This window comes from Callithrix jacchus, chromosome 7 (genome assembly GCF_049354715.1).
Source record: "Callithrix jacchus isolate 240 chromosome 7, calJac240_pri, whole genome shotgun sequence".
In the NCBI taxonomy this organism is placed as follows: domain Eukaryota; kingdom Metazoa; phylum Chordata; class Mammalia; order Primates; family Cebidae; genus Callithrix; species Callithrix jacchus.
Window position 1 is genome coordinate 48,887,693 of NC_133508.1, and position 22,864 is coordinate 48,910,556.

The 22,864-nt window shown below is 43.1% G+C and overlaps 2 protein-coding genes across 15 annotated transcripts in view; one reads left to right on the top strand and one right to left on the bottom strand.

Annotated features, from left to right (window-relative positions):
• Positions 1–16,830, top strand: TARDBP (TAR DNA binding protein). Of its 8 annotated transcripts, none has more exons than XR_013519786.1 (9): positions 1–85; positions 1,050–1,298; positions 4,547–4,710; positions 6,211–6,351; positions 7,704–7,874; positions 9,194–10,398; positions 11,132–11,413; positions 12,164–12,262; positions 15,945–16,830. XR_013519786.1 is itself a non-coding variant. In XM_002750280.7 (6 exons), the coding sequence occupies exons 2-6, from the start codon at positions 1,061–1,063 to the stop codon at positions 9,722–9,724; spliced, it is 1,245 nt and encodes a 414-aa protein (XP_002750326.1). In that variant the 5' UTR covers positions 1–85; positions 1,050–1,060; the 3' UTR covers positions 9,725–12,542. The 8 variants fall into 8 exon arrangements, 1 of the variants encoding a protein (XP_002750326.1); XR_008482574.2 differs by having other exon boundaries at positions 16,430–16,830; XR_008482575.2 differs by lacking the exon at positions 11,132–11,413.
• MASP2 (MBL associated serine protease 2) overlaps positions 13,901–22,864 on the bottom strand; it is a 22,464-nt gene continuing 13,500 nt past the window's right edge. For 4 of the 7 annotated variants that reach the window (XR_013519782.1, XR_013519783.1, XM_035307710.3 and 1 more), the window contains exons 8-11: positions 21,710–21,788; positions 17,055–17,189; positions 16,478–16,552; positions 13,901–14,664 (exon numbers count right to left, since the gene is read on the bottom strand). Coding sequence is in view for 2 of the 7 variants with exons in the window: in XM_035307710.3 (XP_035163601.3) it covers positions 13,907–14,664; positions 16,478–16,552; positions 17,055–17,189; positions 21,710–21,788 (1,047 nt within the window). In the remaining 5 variants the exon portion in view is untranslated. Of the gene's footprint in view, positions 14,665–16,466; positions 16,553–17,054; positions 17,190–21,709; positions 21,789–22,864 lie in introns of those variants that run through there. The other 3 variants (XR_013519781.1, XR_013519784.1, XR_008482572.2) reach the window with 2 other exon arrangements.

Sequence of the window (22,864 nt, forward strand, 5' to 3'; positions counted from 1 at the left end):
GTGGGAGCGAAGCGGTCGCTGGGCTGCGCTTTGGTTCGTCGCTGCCTCGCTGTCCCTGTCGGGCTTCCCAGCAGCGGCCTAGCGGGTGAGTCGCGGAGCCTTCTCAATGAGGACGCCCTGGGTGTCTCGGCTCCCGCATTGGGGCAGCCCGAGGCGGACGCAGCGGCTTCGGCCCCTGCCCAGGGAAATGAGCCGTGAGGCCGGGCCTCGTCCTGCCCGAGCGGACTCGCTCGGGAGCGTCGTTAGGTCCTGCCGCAGGAAGGCCGCAGGCGCCGAAAGCGGGACCCTGCCCGCGCTGCCGCGCAGCCTGAGGCGAAGGTTTGCCTGGTCCTGAATAGTGCCGGCGCCTTCGGTACTTTGCAGTCCGGGGACGCTGCCAGCTCGGGCCTTGGTGCTCCTGCGCCCCACCCCGGGCCGCGCTAAGAAACTCCTCCCAAGGCTGGCACGCGCGGGTTTCTGGGAGGCGAAGGCCGGCACCGCCAGGATCTGTCGCCGCCGGCCTTGCGGCTCGGGCTTGTAGAGCCCCCGGAAAGCCCCAAAATGAGGAATGGAGAGGACTCTTCTGCTGTTTTTTACACCTGGTTCACTGCTTATATTCAGTCTTCAGGTTCAGCTGATGCATCACTTAATTGGGAAAATCGACCTTAACCCATCATGCCCATGCCTCAGCCTGTTAGGCTCCTCTCCTGACTTCAGGATTACATAACGACTTCCGCGACTGTCATAAAATAGCTACTGTTATTCTCCTGCATACCCCAGCTTGTAACCAGCAAACCACGTTGTACTCAGCAGTTACAGTTGCAATACCTGACATATCATAAGCCCTCAGGGAAAGTTTGTTGATTGAATGAACTGGCGAGGCATCAGATTTTGATAGGAAATCACTACCCTTACCTTCCCCTCGTCATTTTTCAGGGATACTAGTGCATATACGAATCCAGAGAAGAATTTTTCTGGAAGTTAGAACACTAACGTGGTGTAGGTATTAGCATTAGAAGGAAACCATTACTCTGGCGTGAATGTTCATTCATTTCTCTTTTCCTTTTAAGAAAAGTAAAAGATGTCTGAATATATTCGGGTAACCGAAGATGAGAACGATGAACCCATTGAAATACCATCGGAAGATGATGGGACCGTGCTGCTGTCCACGGTTACAGCCCAGTTTCCAGGGGCCTGTGGGCTTCGCTACAGGAATCCAGTGTCTCAATGTATGAGAGGTGTCCGGCTGGTGGAAGGAATTCTGCATGCCCCCGATGCTGGCTGGGGAAATCTGGTGTATGTTGTCAACTATCCCAAAGGTTTGTTACCATTTGGTTTTGTAATCGTGCTGAAGCGTAGTCAGGTGTGTGTCTCATCCATGGGTCATGGCCTCTTTGTGGCGGCAGGTCTCCTGTAACTTAAGTATTTTCTTGAACTTCACAATTAGATAAGTTTGGAAAACCATGAGTCTAAATTTGTGGAAACTGGGGATCATATATCATTTTAAAAGAGAGAACGATGTATTTAAAAAATATTTTAATAAGCTTTGCCCAGTTTCTGCCACGTAAGGAGTTACTAAGAATGCTTGGGACTTGTATCAGTGTTGTAAGTAGATTCTTCTACAGTGCTCCAGTATTTGGGTTTGTTCATTGTCCTTTTGGTCTTAACATCATTCATTCAGGAAATCTGACTTCATTTTTTTCCTTAAATAAACAGCAGTTGCAGTAGCCAAATCTTGAATTAGTGCAGTTCCAATTACAATTTTGAGTTTGTTCATTGTCCTTTTGGTCTTAACATCATTCATTCAGGAAACCTGACTTCATTTTTTTCCTTAAATAAACAGCAGTTGCAGTAGCCAAATCTTGAATTAGTGCAGTTCCAATTACAATTTTGAGGTTCTAGTCTTACCCTTTTTGCTTCATTTTATCACTGATGTTCTAAATCTGAGAAAAGAAAGCATGATATTTTAAAAATGTGCCAAGGAAATAGCTAATTTCAGCAGTATGAATGTGTGCTATTAGTTGATCTGTGTTGCTTTTATTATAACTTGATATTGCAACAAAGTCCATCAAATTTGGTCAGTATGCAAGATGTTAATTTACATGTCTAGAAAAATTTTAGGGCCTGGTGCAGTAGCTCACACCTGTAATCCCAGCACTTTGGGAGGCTGAAGTGGGTGTATCAGCCAAGGTAAGAAGTTTGAGACCAGCCTGGCCAACATGGTGAAACCTGGTCTCTATTAAAAACACAAAAAATTAGCCAGGCTTGGTGGTGGGTGCCTGTAATCCCAGCTACTCCAGAGGCTGAGGCAGGAGAATCGCTTGAACCTGGGAGGCCGAGGTTGAAGTGAGCCGAGATTGCACCATTGTACTCCAGCCTGGGCAACAAGAGTGAAACTCCATTGCGAAACAAAAGAAAAAAAAAACAAATTAGCCAGGCACCTATAGTCCCAGCTACTCTGGAGGCTGAGGCAGGAGAATTGCTTGAACCTGGAAGGTGGAGGTTAGTGACCTGAGATCATGCCATTGCACTCCATCCTGGGTAACAGAGCAAGACTCTGTCTCAAAAAAAACACAAAGAAAAAAGAAAAATTTTAATAATGTTAACTCAGGGTTTTTAGTATGCTGTTTCTTGAGCAATTGGGTATAGAAATACTTACCCAAATTTAAAATGTCAGGCTGGGTGCACTGCCTCCCAGCACTTTGGGAGGCTGAGGCAGGCAGATCATCTGAGGTCAGAAGTTCAAGACCAGCCTGACCAACATGGTAAAACCCCGTCTCTATTAAAAATACAAAAATTAGCCATGTGTGGTAGTTCACACCTATAGTCTCAGTTACTTGGGAGGCTTAGGCAAAAGAATTGCTTGAACCCAGAAGGTGGAGGTTACAGTGAGCTCTTGCCACTGCTCTCCAGCCTGGGCAGCAGAGCGAGACTCCATCTCAAAAGAAAAAAAAATGTCATTTAATATCTCTCCCCAGGCTGGGCATGGTGGCTCATGCCTGTAATCCCAGCCCTTTGGGAGACTGAGGTGGATGGATCAGCTGAGGTCAGGAGTTAAGAGATCAGCCCGGCCAACATGGCAAAAACCCATCTCTACTAAAAATACAAAAATTAGCTGGGTATGCTGGCAGGCACCTGTAATCCCAGCTACTTGGGAGGCTGAGGCAGGAGAATTGCATGAACCTGGGAGGTGGAGGTTACAGTGAGTGGAGATTATGCCACTGTACTCCAGCCTGGGTGACAGAATGAGACTTCATCTCAAAAAAAAATTCTCTCCTCTTGTAAATAACCTAAGGTTAAGGTTATGTTTTATGTTTTTTAAGTAAGCCAAACTTTTGGTTTCTTTCTCTTTTTTTAAATTAGAAATGGGGGCTCTTGCTGTGTTGCCCAGGCTGGAGTGCAGTGGCTATTCATAGGTTTACTGCAGCCTCAAACTCCTGACCTCAAATTGTCCTTCCTCCTCAGCCTTGCAAGTTGCTGGAACTACAGGCATACACATCACTGTTCCTGGTTTTCTTTTTTATTAGAAAAGTAATGTGTATTCATTGTTGAGAGTTTAGGAAAGATAAAAGTTAGGCCTGGCGCGGTGGCTCATGCCTGTAATCCCAGCACTTTGGGAGGCTGAGGCGGGTGGATCACGAGGTCAAGAGATTGAGACCATCCTGGTCAACATGGTGAAACCCCGTCTCTACTAAAAATACAAAAAATGAGCTGGGCATGGTGGCATGTGCCTGTAATCCCAGCTACTCAGGAGGCTGAGGCAGGAGAATTGCCTGAACCCAGGTGGCGGAGGTTGCAGTGAGCCGAGATCGCGCCATTGCCCTCCAGCCTGGGTAACGAGCAAAACTCCGTCTCAAAAAAAAAAAAAAGAAAGAAAGAAAGATTAAAGTTAAATCTACTTCAGGAGATACAAGTTGCTGATTTTTTGTTATATAGCCCTTAAATTATGTAATAGGCATTCAGATAATTAGGGAAATTTAAAGTCAAAGTAAAATAGAGTTATTTTTGTTTTGATAAACCTTTTGAGAGGGAGAGATTGTAATCTGGAAATACTACAAAAAACAAAATTGGAAATCACTGAATTTGCACCAGAAAAGCACCTGAGACACTAAATGCAAGCCTTTATTCTGTCCTCTAGAGCAAACATCACTCCTTGCCAAGTTTTTGGTGTCTTAACAGTTCTTAGTCTTTTTTTTTTTTTTTTTTGAGACGGAGTCTTGCTCTGTGGCCCAGGCTGGAGTGCAATGGCACAATCTCAGCTCACTGCAACCTCCGCCTCCCAGGTTCAAATAATTCTCCTGCCTCCTAAGTAGCTGGGATTACTGGTGCAGGCTGGCTCATTTTTTGTTAGTAGAGATGGAGTTTCACTGTTGCCCAGGCTGGTTGCAAACTCCTGAGCTCAGACCATCTGCCTGCCGCAGCCTTCCAAAGTGCTAGGATTACAGGCATGAGCCACCACGCCCAGTCTTAAGAGTCTTTTTGCTTCTCATTTCTAGACGTAGGAGGTAGTGTTTTTAAAGAAGCGCTAAGTGAAAATTTCTAAAAGGTTTCTGCTCATTTTATTTAGATAACAAAAGAAAAATGGATGAGACAGATGCTTCATCAGCAGTGAAAGTGAAAAGAGCAGTCCAGAAAACATCCGATTTAATAGTGTTGGGTCTCCCATGGAAAACAACTGAACAGGACCTGAAAGACTATTTTAGTACCTTTGGAGAAGTTCTTATGGTGCAGGTAAACTTGGATTGCATCAAACATTTTTTTTTTTTTTTTTTTTTTTTAACCAGTGAATGAGCACCTAGCATTTATTTATTAATATAAATAAATAACAGATGGGGGTCTCACTCTGTTACCCAGGCTGGTGTCAAACTCCTGGGCTCAAACTGTCCTCCTGCCTTGACCCCAATATGCTGGGATTACAGGCATGAGCCACCATTGCCCAGCTGCATTCTTGTTAGGTTTGTTTTTGTTGTTGTTGTTGTTTTGTGTTTTGTTTTTTGTCGGTTTTTTTTTTTTTTTTTTTTTTGGTTTTTTGAGACGGAGTCTCACTTTGCTGCCCACGTTGGAGTGCAGTGGTGCAATCTTGGCCCGCTGCAGCCTTCACCTCCTGGGTTCAAGCGATTCTCCTGTCTCAGCCTCCGATATCTGGGATTACTGGCGCATACCATCATGCCTGGCTAATTTTGTATTTTTAACAGAGACAGGGTTTCACCTTGTTGGCCAGGCTGGTCTTGAACTCCTGACCTCAGGCAGTCCATCTGCCTTGATCTCCCAAATTGCTGGGATTACAGTTGTAAGCTACTGCGCCTGGTCGCATTCTTGTTATTTTAATGGCACTGTCCATGTTCCATAGATGATACTTCCAATATTTGTTATATTTATACATATATTTTGTACCCAATATTATTGCCTTTGATAATAAAGTAAAATGCACGAAGGCTTAAGGAAAGTAGATGATAATAGCATTTTTCTTTGTATTTTACACTAATGGGAGATTTTTCTGCTTTGTTTAATTAAGATTGTAAACAATTTAGTTTATATTTGAGCTCATTCTAAGATGTTCTATTAAAATTCTGTTGTGGCTCACGCCTGTAATCCCAGCATTTTGGGAGGCCAAGGTGGGAGGATGGCTTGAGGCCAAAAGTTCAAGACCACCTTGGCCAACATATCCAGACGTAGTTTCTCTCTCTCTTTTTTTTTTTCCCCCTTTGGAGACAGGATCTGACTCTGTTGCCCAGGCTGGAGTGCAGTGATGCAGTCTAGGTTCACTGCAATCTCCACCTCCTGGGTTCAAGCTATTCTTGTGCCTCAGCCTCCCAAGTAGCTGGGGCTACAGGCACATGCCACTACACCCTGCTAATTTTTGTATTTTTTGTAGAGACATGGTTTTACTGTGTTGCCCAGGCTTGTCTTGAACTCCTGTGCTCAAGCGATCCACCCTCCTCAGCCTCCCAAAGTGCTGGGAATACAGGCGTGAGCCACCGTGCCTGGCCCAATCTCTTTAAAAATTCAAAATCAAAAACATTTCTATTGTATAAGTGAGTTTTGCTCTATATTGTTAACAATATGGATTCAGTATTAACCTTATTTTTACTCTTAAGACTAACTTGGTTTAAATTTTAAGCCACTGTATCCAATTGAAACCATTCAAATTATTTATTAAGGAACTCTGATTTGGGAGTGGAGTGTGTGAGTATGTGTACTTTTAGAGTAAACTTAAATTGTCCTTTCTAGGTCAAGAAAGATCTTAAGACTGGTCATTCAAAGGGGTTTGGCTTTGTTCGTTTTACGGAATATGAAACACAGGTGAAAGTAATGTCACAGCGGCATATGATAGATGGACGGTGGTGTGACTGTAAACTTCCTAATTCTAAGGTACTTGCTTCTGTGCTGTGAGAATTTTTACGAACAGACTTCCTTAGAAGATTGTAAGATAAAATGTTAAATGCACTTAGAAAAGATAGTGGCAGGGCATATTCTTTGAATCTTTTTGTCTCGTTGAAGCCTTAGGGCTGTAATGCATGCTGAATATTTTATGCTTGTTGCAGATATTTAGTTTATTACTTCTTCAAACTAAAGCTTTGTTCATTTTGTTCTTTTTGTTATGGATGTGAAAGAGAAAAGGTTATTTGTCAAGTTAAGTTTCCTTACATAGTTATATGTTAAAACATGAAGACAATCAGAATATATATATATATATTAATCTTGTTATAAAATCTAACTTTGTCCAAGCAAACAAGTAACATCTGCTTATTTGGCACATCATCATCTTTGCCAGGAGATTGGTCATTTATTGATTTTCTCAAATCCAAATACAGTCATGCATCACATTGCAAAATTCATCAGTCAGCAGTGGACCAAGTGTACAGTAGAGGTCCCGTAAGATTATAACACTGTTTTTACTGTCCCCTTTCCATGTTTAGATATACACGTACTTACTATGGGGTTACAGTTGCCTGCAGTGTTGAGTATAGTAACTTGGAAGTTTGTGGCCTAGGCGCAGTAGGCTATACCATCCAGCCTAGATGTGGGGTGGCTATGCTATCTGGCTTTCTTTCTTTTTTCTTTTTCTTTATCTCCAGTAATGGCTATCAGCAATGTAGAAGCTATCTGGTTTTATATGATGTTTGCACAATGATGAAGTTTTTATTTTTATTTTTTTTAATTTTTTTGAGATGGAGTTGTTGCCCAGGCTGGAGTGTAATGGTGCAGTCTCAGTTCACTGCAACCTCCCCTGCCCAGGTTCAAGCGATTCTCCTGCCACAACTTCCCAAGTCACTGGGATTACGTAAAGGCGCCCGACACCACACCCAGCTAATTTTTGTATTGTTAGTAGAGATGGGGTTTTGCCATGTTGACTAGGTGGGGTTGGTCTTGAACTCATAACCTTAGGTGATCTACCCACCTCACTCTCAAAGTTCTGGGATTACAGGCATGAGCCACCACACCTGGCCACAGTGATGAAATGGTATAACGACTCATGATTCATTTCTCAGAACATATTTCCATCATTATGTGATGCATGACTGTGTACGTTTGTAACTTAAAATGTTACTCTTTATTGAAGCCTTACAAGAAAAAGAAATGTTGATGCAAAAAAATTAAGAGTATGTCCCTTTTTAATAACTCACTACTATCCAAGGCAGAAAGATTTTGTTATATCCCTTACCTTAATGCTTTTTTCATTGTTTATATTTGAGTTTTTTCCTTCCTTTTGATTTGACCAGCAAAGTGCAGATGAGCCTTTGAGAAGCAGAAAAGTGTTTGTGGGGCGCTGTACAGAGGACATGACTGAGGACGAGCTGCGGCAGTTCTTCTCCCAGTACGGGGAGGTGATGGATGTCTTCATCCCCAAGCCGTTCAGGGCCTTTGCCTTTGTAACATTTGCAGATGATCAGGTATTTTTCTCCTTAACAATATGGGCCAGGTAATTAGGTAATTTCTCTTGAACATTTCCCATCCAGCTAATTGCTGTTCTTAGCTAAGTTTTTTCACCTTATAAGATGTAGAGTGTATGGGCCTAGATGTTCCCCCCGCCCCAACTTTTTTGTTTTTTGAGATGGAGTCTTGCTCTGTTGCCTAGGCTGGAGTGCAGTGGCACTTCTCTTACTGCAGTCTCCGCCTCCCAGGTTCAAGCAATTCTCCTGCCTCAGCCTCCTGAGTAGCTGGGACTATAGATGTACATCACCATGCCTGGCTAATTTTTGTGTTTTTAGTACAGGTGGGGTTTCACCATATTGGTCAGGCTGGTCTTTGAACTCCTGGCCTAGTGATCCACCCTCCCTGGCCTCCCAAAATGCTGGCATTACTGATGTGAGCCACCATGCCCGGCTACAAATACAACATTTTTAAGAAATTTCTAAAAGTAAATCAACCTTTAGATAATTTTCAGTATATGGCATTTGGGAATGTTAAATATTTTTTTTTTGAGACAGAGTTTTGCTCTTGTTGCCCAGGCTAGAGTGCAGTGGTGTGATCTCAGCTCACTGTAACCTCTGCCTCCTGGGTTCAAGTGATTTTCCTGCCTCACCCTTCTAAGTAGCTGGGATTAACGGCATGTACCACCACGCCCAGAGATGGAGTTTCACCATTTTGATCTGGCTGGTTTGAACTCCTAACCTCAGGTGATCCGCCTGCCTCAGCCTCCCAAAGTGCTGGGATTACAGGTGAGAGCCCCCACACACACCCTTTTTTTTTTTTTATACAGGGTCTCACTCTGTTGCCTAGGCTGGTGGAATGCAGTGGTGTAATCAGAGCTCACTGCACCCTAGAACTCCTGGGCTCAGCCTCCAGGAAGAGAATCCTCCAACTTCAGCCTCCCAAGTAGCTAGAACAGGTGCATGCCACCATGCCCAGCTAGTGTGGTTTTTTTGCAGGGTTTTTGTCTTTAATAGAGGTGGGGTCTCACTGTGTTGCCCAGGCTGTCAGACGAGTCTTAAACTCTTGGCTTCACACAGTCCTCCCACCTTGGCCTCCCAAAGCACTAGGATTACAGGCATGAGCCACCATGCCGAGCCTATGTCTTTTGAAAATAGACTGAAATATCACTGCTGCTATTACTAAAACTAAAGCTGTATTGTGGGGTTAAACAAAATGAGCATTCATTGCTTATTTTTCCTCTGGCTTTAGTTAATGCTTGTAATCTAAGTTTTGTTGCTACTTTGATGTATAAATCAGTGGTTTAATCTTATTTGTTTACATCCCTTATTTCTTGTAGATTGCGCAATCTCTTTGTGGCGAGGACTTGATCATTAAAGGAATCAGCGTTCACATATCCAATGCCGAACCTAAGCACAATAGCAATAGACAGTTAGAAAGAAGTGGAAGATTTGGTGGTAATCCAGGTGGCTTTGGGAATCAGGGTGGATTTGGTAATAGTAGAGGGGGTGGAGCTGGTTTGGGAAACAATCAAGGTAGTAATATGGGTGGTGGGATGAACTTTGGCGCATTCAGCATTAATCCAGCCATGATGGCTGCAGCCCAGGCAGCGCTACAGAGCAGTTGGGGTATGATGGGCATGTTAGCCAGCCAGCAGAACCAGTCAGGCCCATCGGGTAATAACCAAAGCCAAGGCAACATGCAGAGGGAGCCAAACCAGGCCTTTGGTTCTGGAAATAACTCTTATAGTGGTTCTAATTCTGGTGCAGCAATTGGTTGGGGATCAGCATCAAATGCAGGGTCGGGTAGTGGTTTTAATGGAGGCTTTGGCTCAAGCATGGATTCTAAGTCTTCTGGCTGGGGAATGTAGACAGTTTGTGGTTGGTTGGTATAGAATGGTGGGAATTCAGATTTTTCTAAACTCACTGGTAAGTATATTGTAAAATACATGTACTAAGAATTTTCAAAATTGGTTTGTTCAGTGTGGAGTATATTCAGCAGTATTTTTGACGTTTTTCTTTTAAAAAAGGAAGAGCTAAAGGAATTTTCTAAGTTTTGTTACATGAAAGGTTGAAATATTGAGTGGTTGAAAGTGAACTGTTGTTTGCCTGATTGGTAAACCAACACACTACAATTGATATCAAAAGGTTTCTCCTGTAATTTTTTTATCCCTGGACTTGTCAAGTGAATTCTTTGCATGTTCAAATGGAAACCATTGATTAGAACTACATTCGTTACTCCTTATTTTAATTTGAACCCCACCATATGGATTTTTTTTCCTTAAGAAAATCTCCTTTTGGGAGATGATGGTGTCACAGTGTTTGGTTCTTTTGTTTTGTTTTTTAACACTTGTCTCCCCTCATATGCAAAAGTACAATATGAAGCCTTCATTTAATCTCTGCAGTTCATCTCATTTCAAATGTTTATGGAAGAAGCACTTCATTGAAAGTAGTGCTGTAAATATTCTGCCATAGGAATACTTCTGTCTACATGCTTTCTCATTCAAGAATTCGTCATCACGCATCACAGGCCGCGTCTTTGACGGTGGGTGTCCCATTTTTATCCGCTACTCTTTATTTCATGGAGTCGTATCAACGCTATGAACGCAAGGCTGTGATATGGAACCAGAAGGCTGTTTGAACTATTGAAACCTTGTGTGGGATTGATGGTGGTGCCGAGGCATGAAAGGCTAGTATGAGCGAGAAAAGGAGAGAGCGCGTGCAGAGACTTGGTGGTGCATAATGGATATTTTTTAACTTGGCGAGATGTGTCTCTCAATCCTGTGGCTTTGGTGAGAGAGTGTGCAGAGAGCAATGATAGCAAATAATGTACGAATGTTTTTTGCATTCAAAGGACATCCACATCTGTTGGAAGACTTTAAGTGAGTTTTTGTTCTTAGATAACCCACATTAGTTGGATGTGTTAAGTGAAACGATACTTGTACTCCCCCTACCCTTTGTCAACTGCTGTGAATGCTGTATGGTGTGTGTTCTCTTCTGTTACTGATATGTAAGTGTGGTAATGTGAACTGAAGCTGATGGGTTGAGAACATGGACTGAGCTTGTGGTGTGCTTTGCAGGAGTACTTGGAAGCAGAGTTCACCAGTGAGCTCAGGTGTCTCAAAGAAGGGTGGAAGTTCTAATGTCTGTTAGCTACCCATAAGAATGCTGTTTGCTGCAGTTCTGTGTCCTGTGCTTGGATGCTTTTTATAAGAGTTGTCAATGTTGGAAATTCTTAAATAAAACTGATTTAAATAATATGTGTCTTTGTTTTGCAGCCCTGAATGCAAAGAATTCATAGCAGTTAATTCCCCTTTTTTGACCCTTTTGAGATGGAACTTTCATAAAGTTTCTTGGCAATAGTTTATTTTGCTTCAAATAAACTTATTTGAAAAGTTGTCTCAAGTCAGATGGATTCATCACCTGTCATGCATTGACACCTGATACCCAGACTTAATTGGTATTTGTTCTTGCATTGGCCAAAGTGAAAAGTTTTTTGTTTTTTGTTTTTCCTTTTGAAATCTAGTTTTTAATAAGTCTGGGTGACCGCACCTAAAATGGTAAGCAGTACCCTCTGGCTTTTTCTTAGTGCCTCTGTGCATTTGGGTGATGTTCTATTTACATGGCCTGTATAAATCTCCTGGGAAATCATGCCGTCTAAAATGATTCTTATTTGGGGGAGTGGGCAAAATGTTGATTATTTTCAAATGCTTTGTAGCAAAGCATATCAATTGAAAAGGGAATATCAGCACCTTCCTAGTTTGGGATTTGAAAAGTGGAATTAATTGCAATAGGGATAAAGTAGAAGAAACCACAAATTATCTTGTGCCTGGAATCCATTAAGAAGCTTGATAGCTTTAAGAATTAGGGTGGGTTGTCTGTCTGGAAGTGAATGGGCTTCGTCCTCCAGGAGGTGGGGGAATGCGGTAATGTTGAATAAAATCACTTACAAAACGTAGACTCTCACAATGCATTGTTAATTATGTAAAAGCAATAACATTGATTCTCTGTTGTACTTTTTATGTAACTGTGAGAGAGCTCTTTTTCTAGTCGGAAGAATGTGACATTTTTTGTGTTGTTTACTTAATGCCCTTACCTAATTCGATTATGATAAATAGGTTTGTCATTTTGCAAGTTACATGTTTTAAACATTTATAAATGAAGTCATCCTTTAGACTTGTAATCACCACATTGTTTCATTATTCGGTTTCCTCTGTAAAGGGATCTTGAGTTGTTTTAATTTTTTTTTTTTTCTGAATCTAAATCTGCATGATTTCCAAACCCTGTACCATCTGAATTTTGCATTTTAGCACTTGCACTATTACTCAGCAGCAGTAACATGGTAACACTTAAAATGGTACTCGGGGACCTCCAAAGACTAAACTGACAAGCCTTCAAGGAGCCCAGGGGTAAGTTAACGTGTCAACGGCATGGTTTGAATCCTTTATTTACACTTGTGTAAATTTTAGTTACTGGTCATAGAAGGCTTTCAATGTTGAGTAGCCTTTTATTAACATGTTTATGGTACTACATGGATAACGGGTATTTATTTTACCCTAAAAAGATTTTGAAGTTTAGAATTAAACTATTTAGCAGAGATTTGTTTTTAAAAATCTATTTGGTCATCTAAATGCATTCATTCTAAAAATTTTTTGAACCAGTTAAATAAAAATTTTTATTGACACCACAGTTTAGTGTCTGGAGTCTTAATGAAAAACATGATTTCTTTTTATATGTGACATGTAGATGCTGGAAAGTTACCTTTAAAAATTGAGCCTCTAAAGAAAAAAATAAAAATTGAGTCTCAAGTAGCTGTACGCACAAGAGAAATTAGGCCAGGATTCACAGTAAACTTACATGGAATGTTAACTTAGCTAGACTGAAAAACTTAAATGCTAGCTATTAAAACCTTTTAGGAAGGAATAGCCAGTTAAAATGAAATGAGATTTTTAAGATTAAATCAGCACTTAAGTTTTGTCCTTCATAGGAAAAAGTAGGACATTAACTACGTAATTCAAGAGAGAATGTGTAAGAGTAAGAAAGATTTTGTTGTTACGAGCAAAGTAGCTCCCAACTGTGTATTAGGGTTCTGTACTTAACTGCTGTGTGATCTGTGCTCTTGTTCGGCATCACTGTGCCCAGATATCTTGTGTTCATTGTAAAGAGGAAAAACAAATGATCACAGTTTGTGACATCACTAATTTATAACGCCATTTTTCATCTTGTGGAAATGGCCGCATTTTGATTCAATCTTCTGAATTTAAACATTGTTCAGGTCATTTCCAATTGCTAGGAATATCTTTCCAGCTAAATTAAATTTGTAACATTGGAATTGCCAGGTCAAAGCTGATGATGCCTTTTCAGGGCTTTTGAAATGTATTGCCAGTCTATGGCCATACCACCCTCCCTGAACACACCTGGTCCTGCTTAAAATGGATTGCCAAATTGTCCTTTGGGAAGTTGGTGTCTTTAACAGTGTGAAATAGTACTACTATTCACATTCCTTTCGTCTGACAATTTGATAATTGAATAATTGTATCCCATGATTTTGTGGTATTGGTTTTTAACATGGAAATTTCAATCAATACCTGGGCTAAAGTATCAGTGTTTCCAACCTGCCTGCCCAAAAAAGGAATTCAAGGTTATTCCTGAATCAGTACTGCTACAACATATAAAGCACTTACAGAGATCAATAAGAACAAGTTTAAAAACAGAGCATGGCCAGGCAGTTTACAGAAATGCCAACAGCTAGTATGAGAAGATACTGGCCTTTTAAAGTAATTAAATGTAATTTGAGCAGTGACATTACATTGGATTGACAAAGGTGAATATCACTCTTGTGGCTTATGTCCCCTTGAGTCAGATGGGTAAGGTTGGAATTAAACCGTGGAGTGGAGAAATGACAGCAGTCTCACCTGGAGTCTGTTCTTTGGGTGGAGCAACAGCTGCCATTTTCACAGTAACGATGAATGCTTCTCGGGTTATGTGGCTGCCAGGGTCTTCACAGGCATTTCTAACAATGAGGAATCCTTGACTGACTACAGACATGCAAGTTAAAAATTATTTATTATGTTCTTGATCCAGGGAACGTAGTTAATGACTTTTGTGTAGACTCCATACTGACCTGCCTCACCACAATTCATGGAGCCCCAGGACACTATTCCTCCCACAAACCACCTCTGCGTTTCATTATCTAGAAAGACCAGTGCCCCTCCGCTGTCACCTCTGCAGCTATCCTTGCCCCCACTTTCTAAGCCAGCACAGAGCATGTTACCAGTTACACTTGCCCCTGGATAGGGCAGCTTTGCATATGCAGCACTACATTTTTGATGGTCAACAATTGGTATATCAACATACATGAGATTTCTAGCAAGAAAACCCCTTTGGGTTAATCCCCATCCAGATGCAGTTCCAATGTCATTTGTCCTCATAAAAGATTCATCTTTTGGCAGACAAATAGGTGTGATGTTGCTATTGATTACAACTTTGTTACTCAGTTTAATCAGTGCTATGTCATTGTCAAAGCCAGCATCATGAGTGTAACCTTCGTGTATAAAAACAGCTTCAGCCCAGGCTTGTGTATAATGAGGTGATAGTCTCTTCAGGGCACCCAGTCGAATGTCCAGGGAGTTTGCGTCATGTTTTTGCTCATAGACGACATGAGCAGCTGTTAAGACCCAGTTGTCATATAAAAGTGCACCTGCTGCTGTGGTTCCACCTAATACCAGGACTTGCCAAGGAAAATCACCAGGTTTTGCCTTTTGCCCTCCATATATACGCCCTCCTGTCGTCCGGGCTGATAGTCCACAAACTGAGGAGAGAAGCAGACCAGTAGACAGCCTTTATAAAAATGTCATGTTTTTCTTAAATTACGGCCACTTTGAAGTATATATTCGATGTCAACCAAGAATTACATGAATTGGTGGGTGACCACCTATAACAGGCAAGTGAGGATATTTTAAAACATCACAATTCAAAGACCTGATAAAACCTTTTGGTATTTTTTAGCTCCTCAGAAAAATGAGATTAGTGAAAACTTTTAGAAATTATTTTGTTTTGCTAAAATAATTTGGTCTATAAGATTTGGCGATTTGGCAAATTCACCAGGTGCAGTGTCGCGCCTGTAATCCCAGCATTTTGGGAGGCTGAGTCGGCCAGATCACCTGAGGTCAGGAGTTCAAGACCAGCCTGGCCAACATGCTGAAACCCTGTCTCATATATACAAAAATTAGCTGGGCGTGGTGGCAGGTGCCTATAATCCTAGCTACTTGGGAGTCTGAGACAGGAGAATTGCTTGAACCTGGGGGCAGAGGTTGTAGTGAGCCAAGTTGCACCACTGCACTCCAGCCTGGGCTACAAGAGCAAAACTCCGTCTCAAAGAGATTAGGAAAACTAACAGGGCAAGCAGGAATGGTCTGATCAGATGGACTGGATGATGTGCATAGGAATTAGGACGTAACCTTTCGTTGTTTCTGTTTTCCTACTTGTGAAGTGGGTATGTAATCCTAAAAAAGCAGGAACTTAAAGTCAGTATCAGGATTTGCAAAATTACTTTTACGTTTGAACATGCAAATGCTTTAGAAATTTAAAACATTGCAGTTGTGGCTAGGACCCTGCAGGTTCCAAAATTACTGTTTTTGATCTAGTTGATTCTTCCTAACTAAATTTTATTGCATCTTTATTGCAAACTAAATATTCCCATTAATGTAGCATATATGTTTCCTGTTGTGGTAGTGGACTTGCATTAAAAACTACAGACGTCGTGTTAGCCAAATACCAGTTTAAAAATAATTTGAACCAAATAACACAAGGGTAATGAATATATTATTACTTTCCTGATTTTTTTAATCATTCTACTCAACTGTTATCTTTGGAGGCAATTCTGGTTAAAAAAAAATACTATTAAAAGGCAAATTGCATTAATGTTTAAAAACTAGATGTCATTGAAAACAGTTGCTTGGGGAAATAATAAAGTTATTAGCTTTGGGTTTTAATAGCGTTTTAACATAGGACAGTAACTCAACAGAAGAGTTCATGTTTATAAATGTATAAATTGTTCAAGATAATTTTTTTTTGCTTTTGTTTTTTGAGACGGAGTTTTGCTCGTTACCCAGGCTGGAGTGCAATGGCACCATCTCAGCTCACCACAACCTCTGCCTCCCAGGTTCAGGTGATTCTCCTGCCTCAGCCTCCCAAGTAGCTGGGACTACAGGCCTGCACCACCACGCCCAGCTAATTTTGTATTTTTAGTAGAGACAGGATTTCTCCACGTTGGTCAGGCTGGTCTTGAACTACCGACCTCAGGTGATCTGCCCACCTCAGTTTCCCAAAGTGCTGGGATTACAGGGGTGAACCAGGCCCGGCCTAAAAAATCATTTACTTTTTTTATGCTTGCCTAGTTATAAGGTCAAAAATAATCAAGTGACTGATGCAGTCAGCACCTGACAACCTCTCTCTATGGAAAGTGGGTAATGAGAACATATTATTTGGAAATAATAACTTAGCCTAAGAGCCAAGTGCTGAAGTTCCATTTCTGCCTACCACAGCTAAAGCTCTGCTTACTCTCTCCTGCCCAGCTCTACTTTCCATCAATTACCAATCTCCTGTATAAATGTATCCATTACCAGGCTCACAGACTGGGAGGGATTTTTCTCCTTTGGAGCTCGTCCAGAATCCATCAGCCTCACACACATATTTACCTGTAAATCATTGGAAAAGCAAAAATGTTTAACTGCATGTATAAGATGGTTGTCATTTGCTTGAATACCCCCTTGAAAAATGTTGATTCTTGAGCATCCGTGGGAAATAGAGGTGTCTGAAGAACCATTTTACATGATTTCATAAATAGGAGGTCTCTGCATTACCATGTTTGCTTGCAAAGTAGAAACCTTTTAGATGTGTAACTTGAATATGTATCAAGATCTCAAGTGCTTAATGATAAGGTTTTGACTTGTTAAATTAAACCATTTGGAATATATTGTGTGTTTGTAGTAGTCATTTACTAGATAAGATCTGTTTTCAGATTTTTGCAAATTGACATTAAAGTCACTTCAGCTATGATATTTCACTTAGTGGATGGGAGAAGTGGCTTTTAATCTTTTGTCTAGCCTTAGCCAAAAATGTTGGTTTAAGTTTATTTTCTGACCATGGGGGCTCAAGTTCCAAGTATTGCCCACCCGCAGCTTTGATAAATTTGCATACCATCATTGAGTTTCATTGTGTAGAAGGTCTCTTCACAGCTGTACTGAATCACAGCTTTGTAGGTGGTCACTTCAGGACCTGTGGTGTACTCCACTCGGCCACTGGGGAGATCATCAGGAGGGCCACAGTCAACAACTAACAAAGAAGCAGGAGAGGGAGGAGTCCGTTGGTCACTTCAATGCTGACTTTGCAGAGGTCTGGGGAAGCACCTCTGGAAAGCCAAGCCAGGCAAATCCCTTGAGCTCAGGAATTTGAGACCAGGCTGGGCAACATGACAAGACCCCCTATCTAGAAAAGATTAAAAGGCCGGACATCCAGTGTGGCTGAAAACTGTAATCCCAGCACGTAAGGAGGCCGAGGTGGGCAGTTCACAAGACCAGGAGATCAAGACCATCCTGGCTAATATGGTGAAACCCCATCTCTACCAAAAATACAAAACAAAAATTAGACAGGCGTGGTGGCATGCGCCTGGGGTGGCTGAGGCAGGAGAATTGCTTGAACTCGGGAGGTGGAGGTTGCAGTGAGCTGAGATCGCACCATTGCAGTCCAGCCTGGGTGACAGCAAGACTATCTCCAAAAAAAAAGCCAGTCATGGTGGCACATGCCTGTCATTCCCAGTTACCTGGGAAGCTGAGGTGGGAGGTAACTAAATGGCTGAACTGAGGGGGGGGGAGTCCATGCAGAGGAAGTGGTGTCCTGCCTTTCCTAGGCAAAGGGAACTGGAAACCAGCCGGAGCTCCTTAGCACCCTCAAGTCAATTATAAAAAGGTCTGCAGCAGAACAGCATGTCACATGGCACAGGCTGATTCCATGTAAAAGGCTGAAAAGGACGTGACAGGTTGGAGGAGCCAGGCTTGGTGGCTCAGACCTGTAACCCCAGTATTTTGGGAGTCTAAGGTGGGAGATCACTTGAGACCAGAAGTTTAAAGACCAGCCTGGGCAACAGCAGAACGCTGTCTCTACAGAAAAATAGGCTGGGCTTGGTGACGTGGTTTCAGCTACTTAGGAGGCTGAAACAGTGGGATCGCTTGAGCCCGGGAGGCTGAGGCTGCAGTGAGCCATGATCACACCACTGCACTGCAGCCTGGGTGATAGAGAACCTGTCTCAATAAAAAATTCAGAGGCTGGGCACGGTGGCTTACGCCTGTAATCCCAGCACTTTGGGAGGCCAAGGTGGACAGATCACCTGAGGTTGGGAGTTCCAGACCAGCCAGACCAACATGGGGAAACTCCATCTACTAAAAATACAAAATTAGCTGGGTGTGGTGGTGCATGCCTATAATCTCAGCTACTTGGGAGGCTGAGGCAGGAGAATCGCTTGAACCCAAGAGTTGGAGGTTGAAGTGAGCTTAGATCGCAACCATTGCACTCCAGCCTGGGCAACAAGAGTGAAACTCCGTCTCCAAAAAAAAAAAAAAAAAAAAAAAATCATCTTCTTATTCTAATCCCTTTAATAAAGTTCTTCAAGAGACCTGGAAGTCTTTCCAAAACTCACTGGGCAAGGTGGCTCACACCTGTAATCTCAGCACTTGGCAAGGCCAAGGCATTCTAGCAACATAGTGAGACCCCATCTCTACCAAAAATCTTAAAGGAGCTGGGTATGTGGCACGTGCCTGTAGTCCAAGCTACTCAGGAGGCTGAAACAGGAGGATCGCTTGAGCCCAGGAGTTTGAGACTGTCACGTGAGCTATGATTGACCCACTGCACTCCAGCCTGGGTGACAGGGCAAGACCCCCCCCTCAGTAAAAAAATATATTATTCTTAGTTCACAAAATGGTAATGTACATCAATTATCCCAGTTTGGGGTGTGTGTATTACTACATAAAATTACCCCCCTTTCTATATACAGTAGTGTATACTTGTTCACATGTGTGAATTGTGTGTAATTGGAGTCTCTCCAATTACACACCAAAAGAGTAACCATTAGGCAAGGCACAGTGGCTCATGCCTGTAATCTCAGCACTTTGGAAGGCCAAGGTGGCCGGATCACTTGAGAAGTTCAAGAAAAGTCTGGGCAACATGATGAAACCCCATCTCTACTAAAAATTCAAAAATTAGTCCGGGCGCGGTGGCTCAAGCCTGTAATCCCAGCACTTTGGGAGGCCGAAGCAGGTGGATCACGAGGTTAAGAGATCGAGACCATCCTGGTCAACATGGTGAAACCTCGTCTCTACTAAAAATACAAAAAATTAGCTGGGCATGGTGGCGCACGCCTGTAATCCCAGCTACTCAGGAGGCTGAGGCAGGAGAATTGCTTGAACCCAGGAGGCGGAGGTTGCGGTGAGCCGAGATTACGCCATTACACTCCAGCCTGGGTAACAAGAGCCAAACTCCGTCTTAAAAAAAAAAAAATCAAAAATTAGGTGGACATGGTGGCGGGCACCCATCCCAGCTATTTGGGAGGCTGAAGCAAGAGAATCACTTGAACCCAGGAGGCGGAGGTTTCCATGAGCCCAGATCGTGCCACTGCACTCCAGCCTGGGTGACAGAGTGAGACCCTGTCAAAAAAAAAAGTGGCCAGGCACGGTAGCTCATGCCTGTAATCCCACCACTTTGGGGAGGCCAAGGTGGGTGGATCAGTTGAGGTCAGGAGTTTGAGACCAGCCTGGCCAACATGGTGAAACCTCATGTCTACTAAATAAACAAAAATTAGTCAGGCTTGGTGGCAGACACCTGTAATCCCAATACTCGAGAGGCTGAGGCAGGATAACTGCTTGAACCCATGAGGCGGAGGTTGCAGTGAACCAAGATGGGGCCGCTCCACTCTAGCCTGGGCAACAGAGCAAGACTCCATTTCAAAAAATAAATATAAAAAAGTAATGATTATATTCGCATATGGTGGTATTATGGGTATTAAGATGTTCATAATTTTCTGTATTTCCCATTTTCTACCATGAGTATTGTTATTTTTATACTTAGAAAAATATTGTCTGGCCGGACGCAGTGGCTCACACCTGTAATCCTAGCATTTTGGGAGGCTGAGGCGGGCAGATTGCCTGAGCTCAGGAGTTCAAGACCAGCCTGGGCAACATGATGAAACCCCATCTCTACTAAAATACAAAAAATTAGCCAGGTGTGGCAGCATGTGCCTATAGCCCCAGCTACTCAGGAGACTGAGGCAGGAGAATTGCTCGAACCTGGGAGGCAGAGGTTGCAGTGAGCCGAGATTGCACCACTGCACTCCAGTCTGGATGACAGAACAAGACTCTGTCCCCAAAAAGAAAAAGAAAATTGTCAAAGAACACGCTTTGGGAGTCTGAGGCGGGTGGATCACTTGAGGTCAGGAGTTTGAGACCAGCCTGGCCAACATGGTGAAAGCCCATCTGTACCAAAAAAGTACAACAATTAGCCGGGCATGGTGGCATGTGCCTGTAGTCCTTCCCAGCTCCTGGGGAGGCTGACATGGAGAATCATTTGAACCTGGGAGGCAGAGGTTGCAGTGAGCACAGATTGCACCACTGTACTCCAGCCTGGGCAGCAGGTGAGACCCTGTCTCAAAAAAGAAAAAAATATTAAAGAACATACTTTCTGGCTGGACGCAATGGCTCACGCCTATAATCCCAGCACTTTGGGAGTCCAAGGCGGGTGGATCACGAAGTCAAGAGATCGAGATCATCCTGGTCAACGTGGTGAAACCCCATCTCTACTAAAAATACAAAAATTGACTGGGCGTGGTGGCATGCACCTGTAGTCCCAGCTGCTCGGGAGACTGAGGCAGAAGAATTGCTTGAACCCAGGAGTCGGAGGTTGCAATGAGACGAGATCGTGCCATTGCACTCCAGCCTGGGTAACAAAAGGGAAACTGTCTCAAAAAATAAATAAATAAATAAAAATAAGTGGCCGGGCGCTGTGGCTCACGCCTGTAATCCCAGCACTTTGGGAGGCCGAGGCGGGTGGATCACGAGGTCAACAGATCGAGACCATCCTGGTCAACATGGTGAAACCCTGTCTCTACTAAAAATACAAAAAATTAGCTGGGCATGGTGGCCTGTGCCTGTAATCCCAGCTACTCAGGAGGCTGAGGCAGGAAAATTGCCTGAACCCAGGAGGCGGAGGTTGCGGTGAGCCGAGATCGCGCCATTGCACTCCAGCCTGGGTAACAAGAGCGAAACTCCGTCTCAAAAAAAAAAAAAACTTTCCTAAAGCACATACCTTCCCTAGGTTCTGTGTTAACCTCTAAGAATGCAGTGAGAGACGGGAGAAGAGATGCAAATTTGAAATTCAAGCTCTGAGAAATGGATCATTAAAGAAAAAAGCCAAGGGTCTGGGCACAGTGGCTCACACCTGTAATCCCAGCACTTTGGGACCCGGAGGTAGGCAGATCACTTTAGGTCAGGAGTTTGAGACCAGCCTGGCAACATGGCAAAACTGTATCTCTACAAATAATACAAAAATTAGCCAGGCATGGTGGTACTCGCTTGTAGTTCCAACTACTCAAAAGGCTGAGTCAGGAGGATTGCTTAAGCCTGGGAGGCAGAAGTTGCGGTGAGCCAAAATCACGCCATTGCACTCTAGTCTGGGCAACAGAGCAAGACTCTGTCTCAACAAAACAAAAGAGAAAGAAAACAGAAAACCAGAGAAGCAATAGAAGCAGCAAAATAGCAGCAGAGGGAGTTACGGGCGGTTATGGGAGTTGTAGTCACCACATGACCTACTGCTGCATGCCGGCATTGGCTGGTCCCAAGATCCATCTTTCTGACAAACTGCAGTAAATGATTTCAGGGGCAAGTGACCCTAAAGAAGAATTCGGACAATATCAATTTCCGTGTCTATTTCATAAAATCACTCCCCAAAGCTGTACTTCCACAGTAGTTCCTATTCTAGTGTTTTACGAGGTGCTTCGGAGGGAGATGGCTGTGCACATGACTAATATATCTGCTCGGGCTGGGGGCTGAGGGACGCCTGGAGCATGGATACCCCACCCCACTGCCTCAGTGCACATCTGTGATGCTAGGTTATGTATTTCATCATTCAACAGGTATTGGCATTTTATGAATCAGATGTAACCTTTGCAGCAATTTATAATTTTTTTTTTTTTTTTTTTTTTTTTGCTTTTCACTGTAATACAGAAACAGATCTCAGCTGGGTGCAGTGGCTCATGCCTGTAATCCCAGCACTTTGGGAAGCCAAGCCGGGCAAATCATGAGGTCAGGAGTTTGAAACCAGCTTGGCCAACAAGGTGAAACCCTGTCTCCACTAAAAATACAAAAATGTTGCCAGGCGTGGTGGCATGTGCTTGTATTCCCAGCTACTTAGGAGGTTGAGGCAGGAGAATTGCTTGAACCTGTAGAGGGGGAGGTTGCAATGAGCTGAGATCGCACTAACTGCACTCCAGCCTGGGTGACAAAGTGAGACAAATAATAATAATATCAGACCTGTCTCTAATAATAATAATAATAATAATATCAGATCTCAACATTTCTGCATCTGATGTTCCACCATTTCTTTCTTTCTTTTTTTTTTTTCTCTTTTTGAAACAGAGTCCCACTCTGTTGCCCAGCCTGGAGTGCAGTGGCACAATCTCAGCTCACTGCAACCTCTGCCTCCTGAGTTCAAGTGATTCTCCTGCCTCAGCCTCCTGAGTAGCTGGGATTACAGGTGCCTGCCACCACGCCCCGCTAATTTTTGTATTTTTAGTACAGACAGGATTTCACTATATTGGCCAGGCTGGTCTTGAACTCCTGACCTTGTGATCCACCCGGCTCAGCCTCCCAAAGTGCTGGGATTACAGGAGTGAGCCACCGCTCCCGGCCCACCATTTCTTTATATAAAGTGCCAGAGGGGTCAGGCACATTCGTTTACACCTATAA